Consider the following 19,696-nt stretch of genomic DNA (forward strand, 5'->3'; position numbering starts at 1 on the left):
AGGCTGAGGCAGGGGAATCGCTTGAACCTGGGAGGTGGAGGTTGCAGTGAGCCGAGATTGCACCACTGTACTCCTGGTGACAGAGTGAGACTCCGTCTTAAAAAAACAAAACAAAACAAAAGAAAAAACAGAGAAGTATTCTTGGAACATGACTGTTCTGGAGCCCAGGGGTTTAGATGAGAATGTCAGTTTCAGGTAACTGAAATTTAGGTATGTTTTGGCAACAACACTTCAATCCTGACAACAGAATGTATCTATTTAATTTCTCCCTTTTCCCCCCTGCTTGCTCAAAGTGCTTTAATTGATTGTCTGATAAACCCACTTCAAGAACAGATGGAAGAATGGAAGAAAGTGGCCAACCAGCTGGATAAAGACCATGCAAAAGGTATAGGGGCGAGACGTCTAGTGCATCATTGCACGCTGGGGGGCGCTGTGGGAAGTTGCCAGCTGCTGCCTGGCCCCTCTGCTAGGTTTATTGGTGTCACCAAAACAGCTGAGGGCCCACTCTGTCCCTGCTTCTCCTGTAGGTGTCAGGGGACGAGGAGAACAAAGTGATCCCGTTGTGAGGCTGAGTGCTGTTTCTTTGGTGTGAACCAACATTCAGCAGCTGATAGTCTGATCCCTCAGTGGCATGAATTGTATTCAGCTGAATTAAGAATAAATCACAGGGTGGGTGCAGTGGCTCAGGCCTGTTATCCCAGCACTTTAGGAGGCCGAGGCAGGTGGATCACTTGAGGTCAGGAGTTTGAGACCCCATCTCTACTAAAAATACAAAAAGTAGCCAAGCATGGTGGTGGGTGCCTGTAATCCCAGCTACTCAGGAGGCTGAGACACAAAAATTACTTGAACCTGGGAGGCGGAGGTTGCAGTGAGCCAAGATTGCACCATTGTACTCCAGCCTGGGCGATGGAACGAGACTCTATCTCAAAAAAAAAAAGAAGAAATCATAGGCCAGGTGCGGTGGTTCACACCTGTAATTCCAGCACTTTGAAAAGCTGAGGCGGGCAGATCACTTGAGGCCAGGAGTCTGAGACCAGCCTGGCCAACTTGGTGAAAGCCTGTCTCTGCTAAAAATACAAAAATTAGCCAGGTGTGGTGGTGCATGCCTGTAATCCCAACTACTCGGGAGGCTGAGACACGAGAATTACTAGAACCCAGGAGGCAGAGGTTGCAGTGAGCAGAGATTGCACCACTGCACTCCATGCTGGGTTCCAGAGCAAGACACTGCCTCCCCCTAACCCTCCAAAGAAGTATAAATCATAATGGCAGGTTTAAATGCCGAACATTCATACTTAAGGCATTTCAGCACATTCTGAAAGCCAGACTTTTAATGATATAAGCTAACCCTAGGTCTCCTGCCCATTCTCTTTGTGCATTATCCCAGTTGGGTGAGACAAGTCTTTGTGAACTGGTTGAATGAGTTGTCAGGGACCTTGATGGTGTGACAGGAACTGAGTGTAACCTGCAGAGCAAATAGCACTGATGCTTTTGAGTGAGGGTGTTTGTGTTCCCTTCACACAGGCCAACCAGACTGTTTCGTAAGAGCTTCTCATTCCCTCCCCATTCAGGTCATTCTGATGCTGTTTACATGCTAGGGGCTGTGGGGTCTACAGAAGGATGAGTAGGGTATCTACTGAAACAGAAATAAATTAACCCTGTTACAAAGCAAAGTAAAAGACTGCAATGAAGACCCAACCGGGTGCTCTGGGAATGTGAATGGCAGCTCCTAAAACAGGCCTCTTTGGGACTATGGGGATGGTTTATTCTGCCTGCTACAAGCTATATAATGAAAATTATTCTATGTCCCCAGCAACTCTCAGTAGCTACCAGAAATTTGCACGTTCGTTCCGATTATTCATCCCTCCCCTCATCATGCACCTGTGCTCCTGAGTACTTACCGTATTCCATGCCTGTGCTTGCTCCAGAGCCACAGAAATAAATAAGTTGGTCTTGGTTTTTGGTACATGTCCTTTAAATTTGTCTATCACAGACAATAGACTCCTGAAGTCACGTCTTCATTGTTATTGGAAATCTGACTTACGTAGAACTTCAACAAACCATCTTGGTAAAAGAACCAGGAAGGGTGATGGCTTATTTGTGTTGAGATTCAGAAGTATGGATACAGTAGCCAAATACTTAGCAGTTATATTTAAAAAGTTAATATAGGCCAGGCATGGTGGCTCACGCCTGTAATCTTAGCACTTTGGGAGGTGGAGGCGGGTGGATCACTTGAGGTCGGGAGTTCGAGACCAGCCTGGCCAACATGGCGAAAACCCATCTCCACTAAAAATACAAAAAAAAAAAAAAAACAATTAACTGGGTGTGGTGGCACGCACCTGTAATCTCAGCTACTCGGGAGGATGAGACACAAGAATCACTTGAACTCAGGAGGCAGAGGCTGCAGTGAGCCGAGATCGTACCTCTGCACTCCAGCCTGGGCAACACAGCAAGACTGCATCTCACGGAAAAAAAAGTTAATATATAATCATTTATCCCCCCTACCCTAGCTTGAAGTTAAGGAGAGAGGCAAATTCAGAGGATTAACTGGATCCCATTGTGTGTTAATCAGATCATGAGTTTTCTTTTCTTAGGTTCACGGGATTTATCCATCTGTACTTTTCATTGGGTAAAAGAAAATAGAACTATTTGAAATTTTTTTCAGATGGGGAAAGAGTTGATAGTTTATGTTTGGCCCAATTCACCTCATATTGGCTGACTTGGCTCATTCATTGACTGAGTATTTGTCAGGCATCTGCTGTATGCCATGGACTGGTTGAGGCCCTGGGAAAGCAGTGGACAACCAGCCAGCCAGGCCCCTGCCCTCAGGGAGCCTGCACTCCTGCGCAGGTCTCTCCTCACCCTCTGTCTGTGTGAGGAGCCGGTGCAGCCTTCTCAGGCCTTTTGGGCCCCCACCACCCTGCAGGAACCTCCTTCTTCTCTGTTAAATGTTCCCCTTTGCTGGTACAGCAAAGCTGAGACTTCACATTGGATGTGTAAGGCCTTTTATAAGAGTGGTTGTGCTGAGCCCATAGGGAGAAGGCAGCAGGTTTTACAGAGAGCTTTACTCATCCAGTAAAACACAGGTCCCTTGATTTTCATGGACTATTTCCCCCTCCCTCCCATTCCCACTGCATACAGAGAAGCACGTCTCAATTTTCTTCTTTGGGGTCACATACGGAGATGAAGAGCCTAGGCCTGAATGTGAATTGAGACCCATTGTCTGGCTCTGCATACCTGCTAAATGGCCTCTCCATACAAAGGTCAAGAAGTCATGGGCTACAAAGCCCCGACCCCCAGCCTCCATGACACAACACTTCCTTCATCTTTTTGATTCAGCCTCTAACTCAGGGAGTGTGACCCGAGTAGCAGCCACACACAACCCACTCTGCTAGCCCAGGATGCTCAGACATGACCCAGACACTGCTTCTTCCCTTGGGAAGCTTGTAGGGGGAGAGAGGAGAGACTGCAGGGCAAAGCATAGGATGTCGGGGAAGAGAGATACAGGGAGCCCCAGAGGTTGGAGAGGTTTGGTTGAGGAGTTAGGAAATAAGGCGCCATTTGGAGGGATCCCAGTGGATGGACATGGTTTCATCACACTGACGTTAGAGCAGTGAAGGTGCCCTAGCCAGAGAGAAAACCATGCAGAGGCCAGGCGCAGTGGCTCATGCCTGTAATCCCAGCACTTTGGGAGGCCGAGGCTGGTGGATCACGAGGTCAGGAGATCAAGACCATCCTGGCTCACACGGTGAAACCCCATCTCTACTAAAAATACAAAAAAAATTAGCCGGATGTGGTGGCAGTTGCCTGTAGTCCCAGCTACTCAGGAGGCTGAGGCAGGAGAATGGCGTGAACCCAGGAGGCAGAGCTTGCAGTGAGCCGAGATAGTGCCACTGCACTCCAGCCTGGGCAACAGAGCAAGACTCCGTCTAAAAAAAAAAAAAGAAAAAGATAACCATGCAGATAGGCAGGGAAAATGGGGGAGTGGCCAGAAAAGAGTGGAGAGCTACCATGCTGCACAGCGATTCCAGGTGTGTATAAATAGGCTTAGGGCCAGTAGAAGGGAAACCTCAGAGCTGGCTGCAAGGGAGCTGGCCAAGGTGAAATGTACAGCAGTGGCAATGAATTGACTGTGAGAGCAGCAAAGGGGAGAAGTGTCACGGGTGACCGTCATCCCAGGTGTCTATGTCTGAATGATGAGGATGCCAGCAACAGAAATGGGGCAGTCTGCAAATGGGCCAGTGGGGGAGGAGGAAGCGGTTGGCGGGGGATGTGGTGCACGCGGACTGCCCCTCTGAGGGGTTTGTGGTGTCTAGCCACAGGATCCATGCTGAAAGTAAGGCAGCTGGTTCTTGCCCAGTCTCCCCACTGTGTGATCTAGCTTCTTCTGCTGTATGAGACTTTTTTTTCTGGATTTTAACATCTGACCAGCATCTTTTCCACATAGGATTTTGCTTTTGTTTTTGTTTTTTGTTTGTTTGTTGTTTTTTCTTTCCGCAAAACACAGTGGATTTGGGCCTTGGGAAAGTAGATAATATTGAAAAATCTTTCCAGATACTTGAGCTGAGAAATTATGAATTTTTTTCATTTTTATTAAAGTATTCCCGGCCAGCCACAGTGGCTCATGCCTGTAATCCCAGCACTTTGGGAGGCCGAGGTGGGTAGATCATTTGAGGTCAGGAGTTCAAGACCAGCCTGGTCAACATGGTGAAGCCCCATCTCTACTAAAATACAAAATTAGCTGGGCATGGTGGTAGGCACCTGTAATCCCAGCTACTCAGGAGGCTGAGGCAGGAGAATCACTTGAACTTGGGAGGTGGAGGTGGCAGTGAGCTGAGATCACACCACTGCACTCCGGCGTGGGCCACAGAACAAGACTCCATCTGAAAAAAAAAAAAAGTGTTCCCAAATGGAGCCTCCCTCAAATCTGGTTTCAGTGAATATGACAGAGCAAAACCACTGTGCATTTTGTTTTCGTGTCTCTAGCCCCTTGGTTGTAAATGTCATGAGATTATCATATTGTATTCTGATAAAGCCACTGACAGCATGTCACAGTTTATGCTTTCTGTTATAAATGCAATAGCTGTTTCTAACATATTTTCTGTTAAGCAAAACGGTAAAATTATTCCATATTCTGCTTTCTCTTAGAATATAAGAAAGCCCGCCAAGAGATAAAAAAGAAGTCCTCGGATACACTGAAACTGCAGAAGAAAGCGAAAAAAGGTAACTCCTAAAATTCTGCCACTGATGTTACTTCCTGATGGAGGGCTTGATTTGTCTTTGAAGCGAAAGGTGTTCACTTCAGAGACTTCCTTAAGTATGATGGCCCTGGAAAACAGATGGGAGCAAATAGAACCTATCTGAGTTCACATTCTCAGAGTGCAGAATAGGTATTAATTTGAGGCGGTTGCCAAGTGGGACTTGACATGTTCCTTCCCCCACCTTTGTCTTCCAAGTCTGACAGTTTCCATGCCTATTGTGCTTCGTAATGATACCTATAGATTTCTTAGAAGCCTTGGGATAATGCAGAAAAGCCTTTATGCAAATGTTCTCTAGTAATTATTACAGAAATTATGTCATTTTCTCCTGCAGCTTTCACAACCTATAATCTTCAAAACCCTTTATTAAGTCTTGTGAGAGTGCTGGGAATGGGTGCAGGGGCTGGGAGTCATGGCCATACAGGGGATTTTCCATGGTGTTTATGAGGGAGGAGCTTGATAATCTACCACTGAGCAAAACCAGGCAAGATGCCTTTCCCCCATGTCCTCATTTATCCTCCTTGGCAAACCAGTGAATCGTCAGATCTTTGACCCACCTTTGTTCCTCCAGAATGGACTGGGAGTTCGAAGAGAAAAATCTAGTGGCATCCACTTCGCAAGCACTTGTAACATTTTACTACCACCTAAAAACGTAGGGACTTTCTCCTGAGCTAGAGAAGGTGACATTGCTTCCAGTCTATTCTTCTTTGACACCAAGTTTCTGAATCTGCTGCTTCACAGCTGATAAGATGGGGTTCTTCCGTCAGGTTGCTCTGTGGGTGGTGTTTACCATTAATTTGAGACAACAACGTTTTCCAGTTGGGATCCCCCAGCCTGAATTTTCTCTCCCCTAAACCAGCAGTTCTCTGTTGGAAATAGAAGAAGACACATTTGGAGAGATGGGATGGTGGAGGGTGGTGTGGAGTGGGGTGATAATAGGACACAGTTTTTAACCTTGAACATTTCTATAAAATGAGCCCCCCACCCCGAATATTCACAACCACCATAAACCCATTTCGAGATAAAGGCAGTGGAATTTTCACCCACAGATTTTCCATCAGCATTCGCCCCAGCAGTTTCTTTCGTATGTTTGTTTTTGGTCTGGAGCTTCTCAGATTTGTATCCTATCTAACCAGGGCATGTGGGAGCTAGTGTTTGACAAGTAATAGGGTTTGTGACATAGTAACATTTTAGTGACTGTAGAGGTAAACATTTATAAGTAAAATGACTACCATATTCCATGAAGTCCGAGGCCCGGAGGGGAGGAGGCTGGTCACAATTCGGGGCTGAACTCCACGTAACTGACAGGTTGGCAGCTTTGAGAGAGGAGGGATTCCTGGACTGGGAGAGATGGTCCAGGGAAGATGTTTAGGCTTAGAAAAGGTTTGGGAGTTTGGTGAAAAGGATGAAGGAAGAAAAAGTAGTTATTTTCCCTAACTCTTCCACTGCTGACTTTTCAGAGGCCCTAAGTTCTTGGCTGCAGTGATAGTTCTTTTATTTAAATTCTGCATGGAGGCTGAATTGGTCCTCGTCTGTCACTCAAAGTCACTGGCATTGCCCAATTAGCAGAATTTATACCTCTGGGTGAAGCCTGATAGGGTAATTGCAGTGCAACATCAAAAGAAGTTTCTGGCAATTAGACTTCCTAGCACTGGCTCAGGCTGCCTGCAGGATAACGAGCTCTCTATCAAGGCTGGATAGAAAGATTTGGGACCCATAGGATGCTGGATTGTGTGTAACGTGAAGAGAGGCATCTGGTCCTGAGACTTGGGAATGATTGGCATTTAGTTGTGTGGTTTCTTGGGCCACATTGGCCTGACGGATGAGAGAATGGAGGCTGGGATCCAGGGTTTCTGAAGTATCTGTCTTCTCAGCCACAGCCTCACACTGGCAGTCTCTGGCACCATGTCTTTTCCCCATGAGATTGGTCAGATCCATAGCTTGGAATGTTCTGGAGAATTTCCAGTTACTTCAAGGTACAACCAGAAAATAATTTTTATTTCTATCCTTTGTAAAGATTTTTTTCTAAAATCTGTAAGTGCAGTTTTGGACCAGGTGTTTCTATTTGTATATTTCTGGGATGAAAGCAGCCTTCTAAAAGGTACTAGAGTCACATTCGGACTGGACTCTTTTATGGAGAGCTCTGCTAGGAGGCATGTGTATGGCTGAGAATGGACTGAAGAAAACACAACTCACTTAAGGGCTGGAAGAAATCTGGTTATTTGAGGCTTTCAGTTGTTTAGGGGTCTGGTTAGCTGACATTTCCCTTTCTGCTAGAAAACCTTGAGGGATCTGTTTCATCTCCTTCAAGTGGCAGATTCCCAGACCCTTGGTTTGTAAAAGTGTTAGCAGTTCCTTTTGATGTACCATGCATTCAGATGCATGAAGCTTCTGGATATATTTTTTTGTCCTGATAGATGGAATCTGATGTGTGCAGCCAGATAATCACTTCCTTTTTGATACATTTCCAGGAGATTCTCAAGCAGCTTCCCGCCATGCCTTTTTCAAAAACTCTGATCTTTGATCTAAAAATTCTTCGGACTCTCCTTTTAGCATTTCAAGTGCCTTTGTGTGTGTAAGCATGGTTTACCACCATTCTTGACGTGGGCAGACACACATGGATGTGATTTTTATTAGCAGCTCACTTTCCTTCTTACTCTGCAGATACCACCTTTTATCACATTCTTGGACTCTTTCTTACTATAGAGGAGAGGTAGTTTGTAATCTAAAGGTGTTTAAATATTTCCATCAAGAAACTTTCAGTGGTTTGCCTTTGGTAGGTTTTATCTCAAAATCATTTTTTAGCAACTGGGGATATGCTATGGCTGTGGATGAGTGTGCCTGTCTTGAAGGCAAGCTTGTCGGATGCCTACTAGAAGTAAACAGGCAAAGAGTTAGCTAGTCCTCACCCTCAGAGAAATTCTGGGCTCGTGCACAGAGTCAAGAGCACGTGGCAGAGCCAGCATTGCCGACAGGTGGAGAGACAGAGGTGGCAGGATGCTGGGGGGATGGTGTGGAGCAAACCCAGTTGCCCCAGGTTCTGAACAGTGTCTCTTGAGCCCTCTGCCTGCTTCATATCAGCTCATTGCCTTGGAGGTCTTAGAGTTGACCATGACCCAGTGGGGGAAAGTAGGAGAACATCGGAAATGAGAGGCGTTTTACATTGTATTTACCTACGTATGCCACCCGACTGTAGGGACTCAGCAGCCTTATTCTCATTTCACTACCATGTTGTTATCAATGTAAATTAAAAATTAATTCTGGGCTGGGCGCGGTGGCTCATGCCTGTAATCTCAGCTCTTTGGGAGGCTGAGGCGGGCGTTCAGCTCTTTGGGAGGCTGAGGCGGGTGGATCACGAGGTCAAGAGATCGAGACCATCCTGGCCAACATGGTGAAACCCCATCTCTACTAAAAATACAAAAATTAGCTGGGTGTAGTCCCAGCTACTCAGGAGGCTGAGGCAGGAGAATTGCTTGAACCCTGAAGGTGAAGGTTGCAGTGAGCCAAGATCATGCCACTGCACTCCAGCCTGGGCAACAGAGGGAGACTATATCTCAAAAAATAATACTAATAATTCTGGTAAAGCCTTCTGTTTCCATCTGTAACTACAAAAAGTTTATCAAGGATTTTAAAAAATAATAATGGCCAGCATTCATTAAGTGCTTATTATAGTCATTGTTCCACTTATTACCATGACGTCATTAAATCTAAGAAGTCTTGATTTCTCTTTTTTTTGGAATCAGCATCTCACTAGGTGGCCTAGGCTGACCTCAAACTCCTGGGCTTCAGGGATCTTCCCGCCTCAGCCTCCCTAGTAACTGAGATTAACAGGCACACACCACTGTGCCCAGCAGGGACTTTTCTTGAGAGAGAGAGAGAACTGGAACATTGTAATATGTTAACTGCACAGCTGACATTTAAGTAGTTGACTCTATCACTTTCCACTAGAGGCTGCAAAGCCAATGTTATAAATGTAATAAACAGACTCACAGAGTTCTATACCAGTATAGTATTTGCTGTTATACTACAATTTTAAATTCTTTAATTTTTTTTTCCGTTTTCATCCCGCCCTAAGCTTTGTCTCCTCGGATTTCCTAGATATTTTTCAAGTGATGGTAAACTACACCCGAAAGGTTTTCTTGCCAAAGCTTGGCTTCTTCTGGGCATATATTTTTCATCTCTCTTTTTAAAAATCCTTGCTGTCCTCTCTAGGGGTGGCCATTACTGACTAGTAAGGTTGTGTTTAGATGAGAAGGAAAGGGTGTTAGTAGAGCAGAGAAGGGGACATGGGTGTGGGTTTAATCAGCCCTCATAGAAAATTTGGTGGCGAGCCATGGACACTTTAACACACGAAACCAAGGTAAGACTGCTGCTGCTGCTGCTTGAATACCGGTTTGACTTTATTATTTTCCTTTTTGTGTCAATTGTGTATCCTGCACTTTCTCACCGTGTGCCCCCCGCCAGTGGACACTCTTGGTAAGTCTACCATCCCAAATCTCTGGTGGCTGCTCACGGTGTGCTCCTTGCTGTGGGCTTTCCATGGTTGTCCAGACCTCTGCTAGCTGCCCAGGTTTTCCTACCAGCTCAAAACAATCAACTGTGCCTACCTAATTTTCCACAACTTTAAGAAAATTGTGTGTGCCTTGTGTTTTAATTGTTTTCTTTTTTGGATGTGTAGCCATTTACCATCTTAGCACGCCACCCTGAGAGCCTTTGAATCATCATAATTCAATATTAGACTCATGGAAAAAAGAAATACAGAGTGACTTAAACTGTCGTTTCCACAGTAAATAAGCATTTTTGCATACATATATACCTGCGTATATATGTATGTATATATTTACGCCACAAACAAAACGTAGAGCTGCAAGCCCCAAAATAATTCTCTAATCAGATTTGGTTGTGTTAAGCTTGGGAAACATCTTTAACTTTATCCTCTCTGCAAGACCATATAGCTCTTTCCATAACTGATGATTCATTTTTAAAAAAATAAATCAAAAGTATTTCTTATTTCAGTAGAGTTTGTGAAACGTTTCATTTCGGAAGTATCAGATCTTCCAATTAAGTAATCAGAATGATTCTTCTCGACTGAATGTTGAACTTCACTCTGTGGATGATCATGCTGCTAAAACTTCAAGTTGCTTTTGGAGTCTTGTTGCTGTCCCTCTGTCCCGGGAGGTCTGTCTGCGAGGTGTCCGTGTGGTTTATCTTGCCTGAGTGTGCCCAGGTGTTCTCTGAGCGTTTTACTGAACAGCTCCAAAGAAGCTTTTGAAGTGGCTTCTGTCATTTTACAGCAAACCCAGTGCACAAAGTTCTCCTTTGATGGTTGGGGCTGGCATGACCCACTATCTTAGGGGACATGTCTGCCTCTGTTTCCCCTCATGGTGATGTTGGGCTTGTGGTTCCCCAGCTTTAAAAAGGATCATCCTTTCCAGTCCTCAACGTTGTGATTATGAGACAGCTTGCACAGTTTCTAGTAAACCTTTGGAAGGAAGGTAAGCCACAGCCACTGTTTTGCTTATTGCAGTAAAATTCACATCACAGAATTTATCATTTTAACCACTCTAAAGTATAAGTTTCAGTGGCTTTTAGTACATTCATGGTGTTGTGTAACCATCACCACTATCTAATTTCACAACATTTTCATTATCCCCGAAAGACTCCTCATGCCCGTTAAGCAGTCCCTCTCTGTTTCCAAGTCTCCCCACCTACCCTGACCCTGACAACCACTCATCCGCCTTCTGTTTCTGCATTTGCCTGTTCTGGACATTTTATACAAATGCAATCATATAGTACATAGCCTTTTGAGGACACAGGCCCTTGAGTCTTGAGTTTTACTGGAACCTTTGCTGAGAGCCTGGCATGAGTCAGTTCGTGGAGTAAATAGAGCATTTTATTTATTTGAAATGATGGGAAGTCAGTTTGGAATGAAGAAAGAAACTGTATAGCCTTTTGACTTTGTAAGTTCTAAAGATTTTGCTTATCTTTCAAAGAGAAATCTCTGCAGGCCCCTTTAGTTTTTTCTCTTGTAGGGGCTGGTTCATGGGGCAAAGCCGCAGTGAATTTGGCTATAACGACACAAGAAAAGCTCTATGATTTGTAGCTCTTACAAATTTTTAAAATATTTATACAGAGAGAAAAAAAGAATAATTTCTTTTAAGAATTGGCTTGGCTGGGCGTGTTGGCGTGGTGGCTCACGCCTGTAATCCCAGCACTTTGGAAGGCAGAGGTGGGCAGATCACTTGAGTTCAGGAGTTCCAGACCAGCCTGGCCAACATGGCAAAACCCTATCATGATCAGTGACATGATCTCAGCTCACTGCAACCTCCACCTCCTGAGTTCAAGCAGTTCTCCAGCCTCAGCCTCCCAAGTAGCTGGGATTACAGGCACGCGCCACCACTGCTGGCACATTTTTATGTTTTTAGTAGAGACAGGATTTTGCCATGTTAGCCAGGATGGTCTTGAACTCCTGACGTCAGGCGATCCTCTTGCCTTGGCCTCCCAGAGTGCTGGAATTACAGGTGTGAGCCACCCTGCCAGCCAGTGCTGGGATGAATATAAGCAAAAGGTATAACCTGGGGGCAGAGAGGAAGGAGCCTCGCTAAGCCTGGAGGTAAGGTAGTGATAATGAGGAGGATAATGAGGAGGAGGAGGAGGGGGTCAGCTGGTGAAGAATGAGGAGGAGTATTCAAGGTAGAGGGGACACGTGGCTCTTGTCATTTAGAAAGGAGCACCAGCAACGGTGGTGAAGGGTCGACATGTCACACTGTGTGTTTGATGCTCCAGGGACAGCCTTGAGGCAGGGCTGTCGTCCCACCAAGGGTGGACTGTGTGCATAGAGAATCATAGTGAGCCCTGGCTACTCAGCCTCTGGCTTCCTGGACCGTGTCTCCCCACCCCACACTGACCTGCCTCCAGGATGGTTCAATCACTGGACCTCAATTCTGATCAGACTCCAAAGTGGACCCCAAAAGCCTCTCCACATCATTCTTCCTTTCTTGGAAAAAGCCTGTGAAATGTGAATCCTTTCCCCTATGCACAGTGGTTTGCTCATCCCCCAGCCGTATCCAGCCTGTGCACTCACCCACAGGAATGTTTCTTGTGTTTACAAAACCAGCGGAAAGCACTCTCAGAATGACCCTGAGACCTGCAATCAACGGATCAATTGCCCTGCCTCTATGGTAAAAATTGAATCTGTCTAGATTCCCTGCAACCCCACCCCCCTTGATTTTGAAGAGGGATAGTACTAGGAGCTCTCCTTCCTACAGGGATGTCAGTGGAGTGAGGAGGAAGAACAAGGAGCAGACGGTGGGATAGTTCCAGCCAGTTCTTCGAGGCCAAGCCCAGGGCTTAGAAAGCTGATGAGGAAATACAGAATATGGGCACAGCCAGACAGCTTCTGTCTGGGTGGAAGCAGGGATGGTAGAATTTTACCCTTAGACCTGTTGTGATAATCAGGAAGCTGCCCCTGACCTGAATCCATAGATGTCTGAATTTAACTCAGAAATCTCCTGTAAGGCTGGCACAGTGGCTCATATCTGTAATCTCAGCACTTTGGGAGGCCGAGGTGGGAGGATCACTTGAGGTCATGAGTCTGAGACCAGCCTGGCCAACATGGCAAAATCCCATCTCTACTAAAAATACAGAAGTTAGATGGGCGTGGTGGCATGCACCTGTATTCTCAGCTACTTGGGAGGCTGAGGCAGAAGAACCGCTTAAACCTGGGAGGCGGAGGTTGCAGTGAGCTGAGATCGCTCCACTGCACTCCAGTCTGGGCGACAGAGTGAGACCCCGTCTCCAAAATAAAAGAAAAGAAATCTTCTGCAAAGGGATGTTGCATTTCAGGTGAATGCACATAGCCTTCAGAGGCTGGGCTATTTATTACTATAACTGAGGATTCCAGGTAAACACAAGCCAAACAGATGCACCAGAAGCCTGGAGCTGTGAACTCTTCCTTTGCAAAGCTTGTCTCTGGTAAAACCTCACATAGACACGGCTCCTTGAGTGCCTTGCCTGTGACTCTGGTCTCAGAATGCCCTGGGAGTCCCTGTGCACAATAGTACTGTTAAGGTGCAGGTCACCTGACTTCCCTGTGGCTGCATTCAGGGACCAGAGGGAGACATATGTAGAGTGTGAAGGCATGCCAGGAGCTGAGTACTTTTCTTAGCGTTAATTTTTGACCAAATACAAAACAGCAGAAAGGAAACAGACAACTTGCTTGAAATATTTATTCCTTGCATAGTATGGTTTTCATCTACCTAGAGAACACTAACGGGATGGGCAAAGCCTGACGGAATGGCAGGGTAGGAAAGCGGTTGCTGCCTCTCTTGAGCTGCAGCCCATCAGCCATTCCTGGTTTTCATGGGACTAATTGATTCACGCCTGGTGCCATTCTTCCATTTATAAACATCCGTGACTGCTGCAGATGAGTCCTGCAAAACACTCCAGCCTCCATGTATCAGTTTGTTCTTTCATTCATTCAGGAAAGGGATATGACATGCCTCCTCTGTGCTAGACTCTGTTAGCTGCTAAGGAGGTAAAAGTAGCATCTACCCTCAAGCTGTCCCCAGAACGAAGAATGCATTTATGTTCCAACATCAATTCTCTGACCGCAGCTGGCTGTCCTATTCAGTTATGACACTGCCTAGTGTTAGTGCAGACCCCACAAGGTAAGAGGTCAATCCTGTGAGACTGCCCCAAATTCAGTCACCAGCCACAAGTGAGGTCCCCATATTCCTCACACTTCTGCCCAGCCGACCACAAATTTGGGGGTTTGTATCACCCCCTCGCCCAACAAGTTTAATAATTCTCTAGAAGAACTCGCAGAAAATAGGAAAGCACCATATGTACAATGACTGGCTTCTTATAAAGAATGCAGATTGTAGCCTTGTTTACTACATTAAAGATGTTCAGAACTCTGCTGAAGCCCTTGAAGCCTTTTTGACTTCTAGATAATTCCACCGTGACAGTGTGTATTTGGATTAGACTGTGGCTTAACTGGACATCCAGTTAGCAAGTGGTGGTGGTTGTCTAGGTCCCTGGGCTCAGGGAAGTGACCACAGAGACAAGAGAGGAAGACAGGTGGATTCAAGAGCTACTTAGGAGAAATGCAAATGAAAGAAGGAAGAGTTGAAGGCGATGGTGAATTTCTGGATCCAGTAGCCAGGTTGGCAGATGGTGGAGTATTTATTTAACCACAAAGGAAGAAGCATTTTGGAGCCATGAGGATCCTCTGTTGGAGACACTCTGGATGGTGAGCCACAGGTTGGCATGGGATGTTTTCTGGTTGTTCTCTGAAATGTCTCTTTTTATCCTTTGCTTTGATAAACAACTGGTTGCCCAGGGGGCAGTGAAGAATCTTGATGATAAAACTGTTACTTGTAGTGAAAGAATCGTGGAATCTTTTGCATTTTCTTACATCAAAAAGGACCTTGAACTGAAAGCTCTCTTTAAGAAACAAACAAACAAACCCACCCGACCCCCCATACTATCACCTGCTAAACTAGCCAGTGTCAGAAGAACAACTTCAGAGATGCTGTGGCAGCGGCAACTGATATTGCCTGACATTTAGTGAGTGCTCAGCCCGTGCCAGGCGTTGTTCTGAACGCTTCATGAGGATTAGTTCATTTCCCCTCCCAGCAGCCCTGTGAGTTGGATACTGTTATTATTTACATCCCACAGGTAAAGGGAAACTGGGGCACAGTAGGTTGAAAAATAACGGAAACTGAGTTTGTTTGAAAAAGTTTAAGGCTAAAAGCCTTCAGTCTTACCTGATCACATCTATCTTTTGATTTGCGGTTGGTTTTTTCTTTTGGGAATCAGTCAAAACCCACCGTAGGTTATTAAGAGCAGAAGATGACTTATAAAGGGATAATGAGGATAGCCTCCTTTTGCTGGGAAGACAGAATTTTTTCATTCCAAATTCTAATCTCCACTGTCAACTTGCATGTCTGGATTTATATTTTGTATTTTAGTATTTATATCCCATGTTTCATTTGACTCTGGGATACGAGCAATTGTCAGATGCACCGTTATTTTCCAGACCACTAAGAAAGGAAAAAAGCCTACCAATTAAACTGTGACACACCATTGATGGTAAGACACACCCCGATTGGTGAGGTGTAAAAGTGAGGGAAAGTGGCTATCTTAGAATGAAATACAGTATTTGTGTGAGTCAGGGACAGGTGAAACTCATTTCGTAAGATTCTAATGGCTTCTCCTTACACCTGTCTCTGAAGAACGAAAGGACTTGGGGTGTTTTGCTGACTCCTGGCAGCATTCTTGGCCCAACGTATCCTGGGTTTGCTCTTCCCCATTGGAGAGCCCTTTGCCGGAGAACAGCCGCTGGCTTGGTTGAGCCGTGAAGTTTACCATGCGAGTGCAGCCTGTGTCTGAAGAGGCTGGACCCGTACAGATAACACTAAGCACATTTCATTGGCTTTTTGATCGGCTGTTTAGCTCTTGGCAGCTTGTTCCCAGCATTCATGTTTGCTGTGAGCAGGAAACACAAAGAACCTCATCTTCAGAACGAGAAAGACTTGGAGCTGGATTCTGGCTGTGCCCGTGGCTAGCTCAGTGCTGGTGACCGTGGCCCTGTGCACACCACTTTGCTCCCTCAGTCTCAGTTTCCCCATCTATCAAAAGGGGTATTCGTTCCTGCCTTGAATGTGTATGTAATGATTAAGGAGAATAAAATGCAAGGGTTGAAGTTGATACGGGATCTTTATTTCATTCCAGAAAACTCTGTAAAGTTTCCTCACTTAAAAATTCCTTCCTTCTGTGGCCAGGTGCGGTGGCTCACACCTGTAATCCCAGCACTTTGGGAGGCCGAGGCAGGCAGATCACTTGAGGTCAGGAGTTCGAGACCAGCCTGGCCAACATGGTAAAACCCTGTCTCTACAGAAAAATACAAAAATTAATCAGACGTGCACTCTTGAACCCAGGAGGCAGAGGTTGCAGTGAGCTGAGATTGTGCCACTGCACTCCAGCCTAGGCAACAGAGCATGACTGTGTCTCAAAAAAAAAAAAAAAAAAATTCCTTTCTTCTTTAGGGGTGCTGCCTTGGCCCATGACATGGTGCCTTCACAGTGCTTTGCCCCAGGAACATTTTCTGCAAAGAGAATAATCATGATTTCCCCTGGGATGGGGGAATAAGGGGCTCTTGGCTGCTGTTGATCAGAATTCCCCAGCGTGAATACACCAAGACCTGGAAACTAGCAGCAGGAAAAAAATTCTCAAGACTGAAGATGCCCAAGATATTACAGAAGAAAGCCGAAAGCAATTCTTTGCTCAAGAATTTTGTCTGGGAAGACCATCTAAGGCACCCCCTCCCTCCTCCTCTTGGCTGCTTGATGTTGTGGAATTGGCTGGTTCTGAAGCATTAGACCATTTAAGGGCCTGATGGTTGAGGCCAGTGAGCAAACTTGGTCAAGTTGTATCAGTGCTTGATTCATTTGTGAATATTTGAACACCTGCCGCTTTCCAGGGAAGTATGCTGACTGAGGAGATACAGCACTAAGCAAAAGCATTCATGGGTTCTGCCCCCGTGGGACTGACGTCAAATAACTAGAGAAACAAAGATGAAATTCAAACTGGGGGTAGTGCTATGAATAAGTGTAAGGGACTTCAGAGATCAAGTAAAAGAAGCCTAATCTGGGGAGAAAGTTCACGGTGGGATTCCCAGAAGGATGGAGAATTAGGCAAGACCTGTAGGATAAAAGGTGTTAGGAATGTAGCAGAAGGAGAGCGGAGTGAAGGTGAGAAGGGGCCCAGGCCCTGGAGGATGAGAGGGAGAGAAGGGGGGAGAGAATGGCCCACGAAGGCTGAGGCTATGAGGTAGACAGGCAGGACCTTTCATGGCTTGCAGGGCAGGCCATGTTAAGGACATTGGACTTTTCTTGAGAGCAATGGGAGCTGTTGAAAAGCAATGAGAATATTTGCATTTTGAAAGTAATCCACAGCCAGGTGTGGGGGCTCATGCCTGTAATCCCAGCACTTTGGCAGGCCGAGGCAGGTGGATCGCTGGAGGTCAGGAGTTTGAGACCAGCCTGGCCAACATGGTGAAATCCTGTCTCTACTAAAAATACAAAAATTAGCTGTGCATGGTGGTGCGTGCCTGTAATCCCAGCTACTCAGTGGCTGAGGCAGGAGAATCTTCGAACCTGGGAGGCGGAGCTTGCAGTGAGCTGAGATCATGCCACTGCACTCCAGCCTGGGCGACAGAGCAAGACTCTGTCTCAAAAAAGAAAAGAGAAAAGAAAGTAACCCAGGGCTGCTCTGGGCGAGCTAGTCCAAGTGCAGTCTGGGGTGAGACATTAGGGGCTGTTGGCATCTGTTCGGGTGAGAGACTGTGATGGCCCAGTGAGGGTGGAGGTAGCAGACATGAGACAAGAGCATGGAGGTCGAGTCCATGGGAGTTGGAATAGCCAGGACCGGTGCTGAAGGGGTCAGTGGTGACTCTCCTAACACTGCTGATGGGAGCGAAGTGAATGGGCTTTTGTATATATTAAATCAGTACCAACACAACTCTGAATTTGTGGTCCTCAAAAGATCACTCTGTCTTAAAACCAGTATATCCAACTAGGACATGAAACAATTTCTTTCACAGTTTTTTTTTTTAATAAATATAATTACATGTTGTATTAGTGAATTTAATAAACAGACATTGTGGTTTTAGCTTATGATCTATCCTGAATGGAAATGTCCTGACTATAATTATAGCAATCTTTACAGAGTACACTTATTTTAGAATGCTACAATTTGAGAGTCCTTTAATTATAATACATATTTAAAAAACTTGACTATAATCATAGGATAATTTAAATTTATATTTTCCAAATTAGATAACACTTGGTTCTATGGCCTTTTTCTCTTTCCTATGTAGATATATTTTTTAAAGTCAGCATTATTAATTATGGATAGCCATGTGCCTTATAACTTGTGAAAGGAAGTAAACATACATTTTTCCAATTTCTGACAATCATAGGCTGTTATTTATTTCATTTCATTTTATTTTGTTGTATTTTATTTTATTTTATTTTTTTGAGATGGAGTCTTGCTCTGTCGCCCAGGCTGGAGTGCAGTGGCATGATCTGAGCTCACTGCAACCTCCCCCTCCCAGGTTCAAGCAATTCTTCTGCCTCAGTCTCCCCAGTAGCTGGGACTACAGGCGTGTGCCACCACACCCAGATAATTTTTGTACTTCTAGTAGAAACGGGGTTTCACCATATTGGCCAGGCTGGTTATGATCTGCCCGCCTTGGCCTCCCAAAGTGCTGGGATTAGAGGCTTGAGCCACCATGCCCAGCCTTGTAGGCTGTTATTTTTAAAAATTGCTACCATAATCAAAGCCCACCGAGCAAGTTTGGTCAAACACAATATGTCTCAATCTGGTGTCTCCTGACTTCTGTTCGCTGTCCTACACGAGAGTTTAGAACATTCTGAGGTGGTCTGCAGCCCTCTGTGTTTTGTTATTAGAACATCATAGAATAGATTGACAGACTAGAAATAGCCCTCTAGACCAGCCCTGAGTCATGTGGCCCAACAAGGCCCACAATTGGCCATGCTGTTTTGCTGGTTGCAGAGGAAAAGCGAGGGTTTACAGCTTTCCAGAGCTTGCCTGCTGGCGGACTTCTGTCATTAAGTATATGTGGATTAATTTTGCACTAGCCAGCATTTTAAAATAGAAGAGAAAACCCACAGTTTTCCTAGTGCTGGTGACACCCAGCCTTCCCTCTGTAAGCCCTTGGCCACAGGTGGTGCGTCTCTGTGAACAAAGCCTTTGCCCCAAGGCGAGTTCCAGGAGAGAATAGGAGAATGCTTTTACAGGTTTCTTGTCTACTAAAAACACATGAAACCAGTGGCTCAGGCAGCCACATTAATGTATGGTGATGATTACTCCTACATCCTTGAGGAAGAAATTGAAGGCATGGTAAAGAATTATTCTGAGGGGTGGAGTCAGTGACTACATGGAAGATGGGTGAGTGGGTCACCTTGAAAATATGCTGACACCCAGGTGCTGTGGCTCATGCCTGTAATCCCAGCACTTTGGGAGGCTGAGGTGGGAGGATCACTTGAGGCCAGGAGTTCAGGACCATCTGACCAACAAAGCAAGACCCAATCTCTACAAAAAAATTGAAAAACTAGCTGGGCATGGTGGTGCATACTGATAGACCCAGCTCGTCAAGAGGCCAAGGCTGCAATGAGCTATGATCATTCCACTGCACTTCAGCCTGAGTGACAGAGCGAGACCCTGTCTCCAAAAAGGAGAGAATTATGCAGAGACTTCTCAAGCAGCAAATTTCTTATATATAGTAGTTCCCCCTTCTCCTCAGAGGATACATTCCAAGACCCCCCATGGATGCCTAAAACTGCAGATAGTACCAAACCTTACGTATACTGTGGTTTTTCCCATGCATACATGTCTGTGGTAAAGTTTAATAT

At 45.5% G+C, this 19,696-nt stretch overlaps 1 protein-coding gene across 8 annotated transcripts in view; it reads left to right on the top strand.

Annotated features, from left to right (window-relative positions):
- Positions 1-19,696, top strand: part of MTSS1 (MTSS I-BAR domain containing 1) — a 187,353-nt gene that overhangs the window by 148,067 nt on the left and 19,590 nt on the right. For 6 of the 8 annotated variants that reach the window (XM_017885922.1, XM_017885921.1, XM_017885924.1 and 3 more), the window contains exons 5-7: positions 294-385; positions 5,146-5,220; positions 9,720-9,731. In XM_017885922.1, coding sequence (XP_017741411.1) covers positions 294-385; positions 5,146-5,220; positions 9,720-9,731 — 179 coding nt within the window. The remainder of the gene's footprint in view (positions 1-293; positions 386-5,145; positions 5,221-9,719; positions 9,732-19,696) is intronic. The other 2 variants (XM_017885926.1, XM_017885923.1) reach the window with 1 other exon arrangement.

The sequence above is a fragment of the Rhinopithecus bieti genome, unplaced genomic scaffold (assembly GCF_001698545.2).
Source record: "Rhinopithecus bieti isolate Rb0 unplaced genomic scaffold, ASM169854v2 scaffold_15136, whole genome shotgun sequence".
Taxonomy (NCBI): domain Eukaryota; kingdom Metazoa; phylum Chordata; class Mammalia; order Primates; family Cercopithecidae; genus Rhinopithecus; species Rhinopithecus bieti.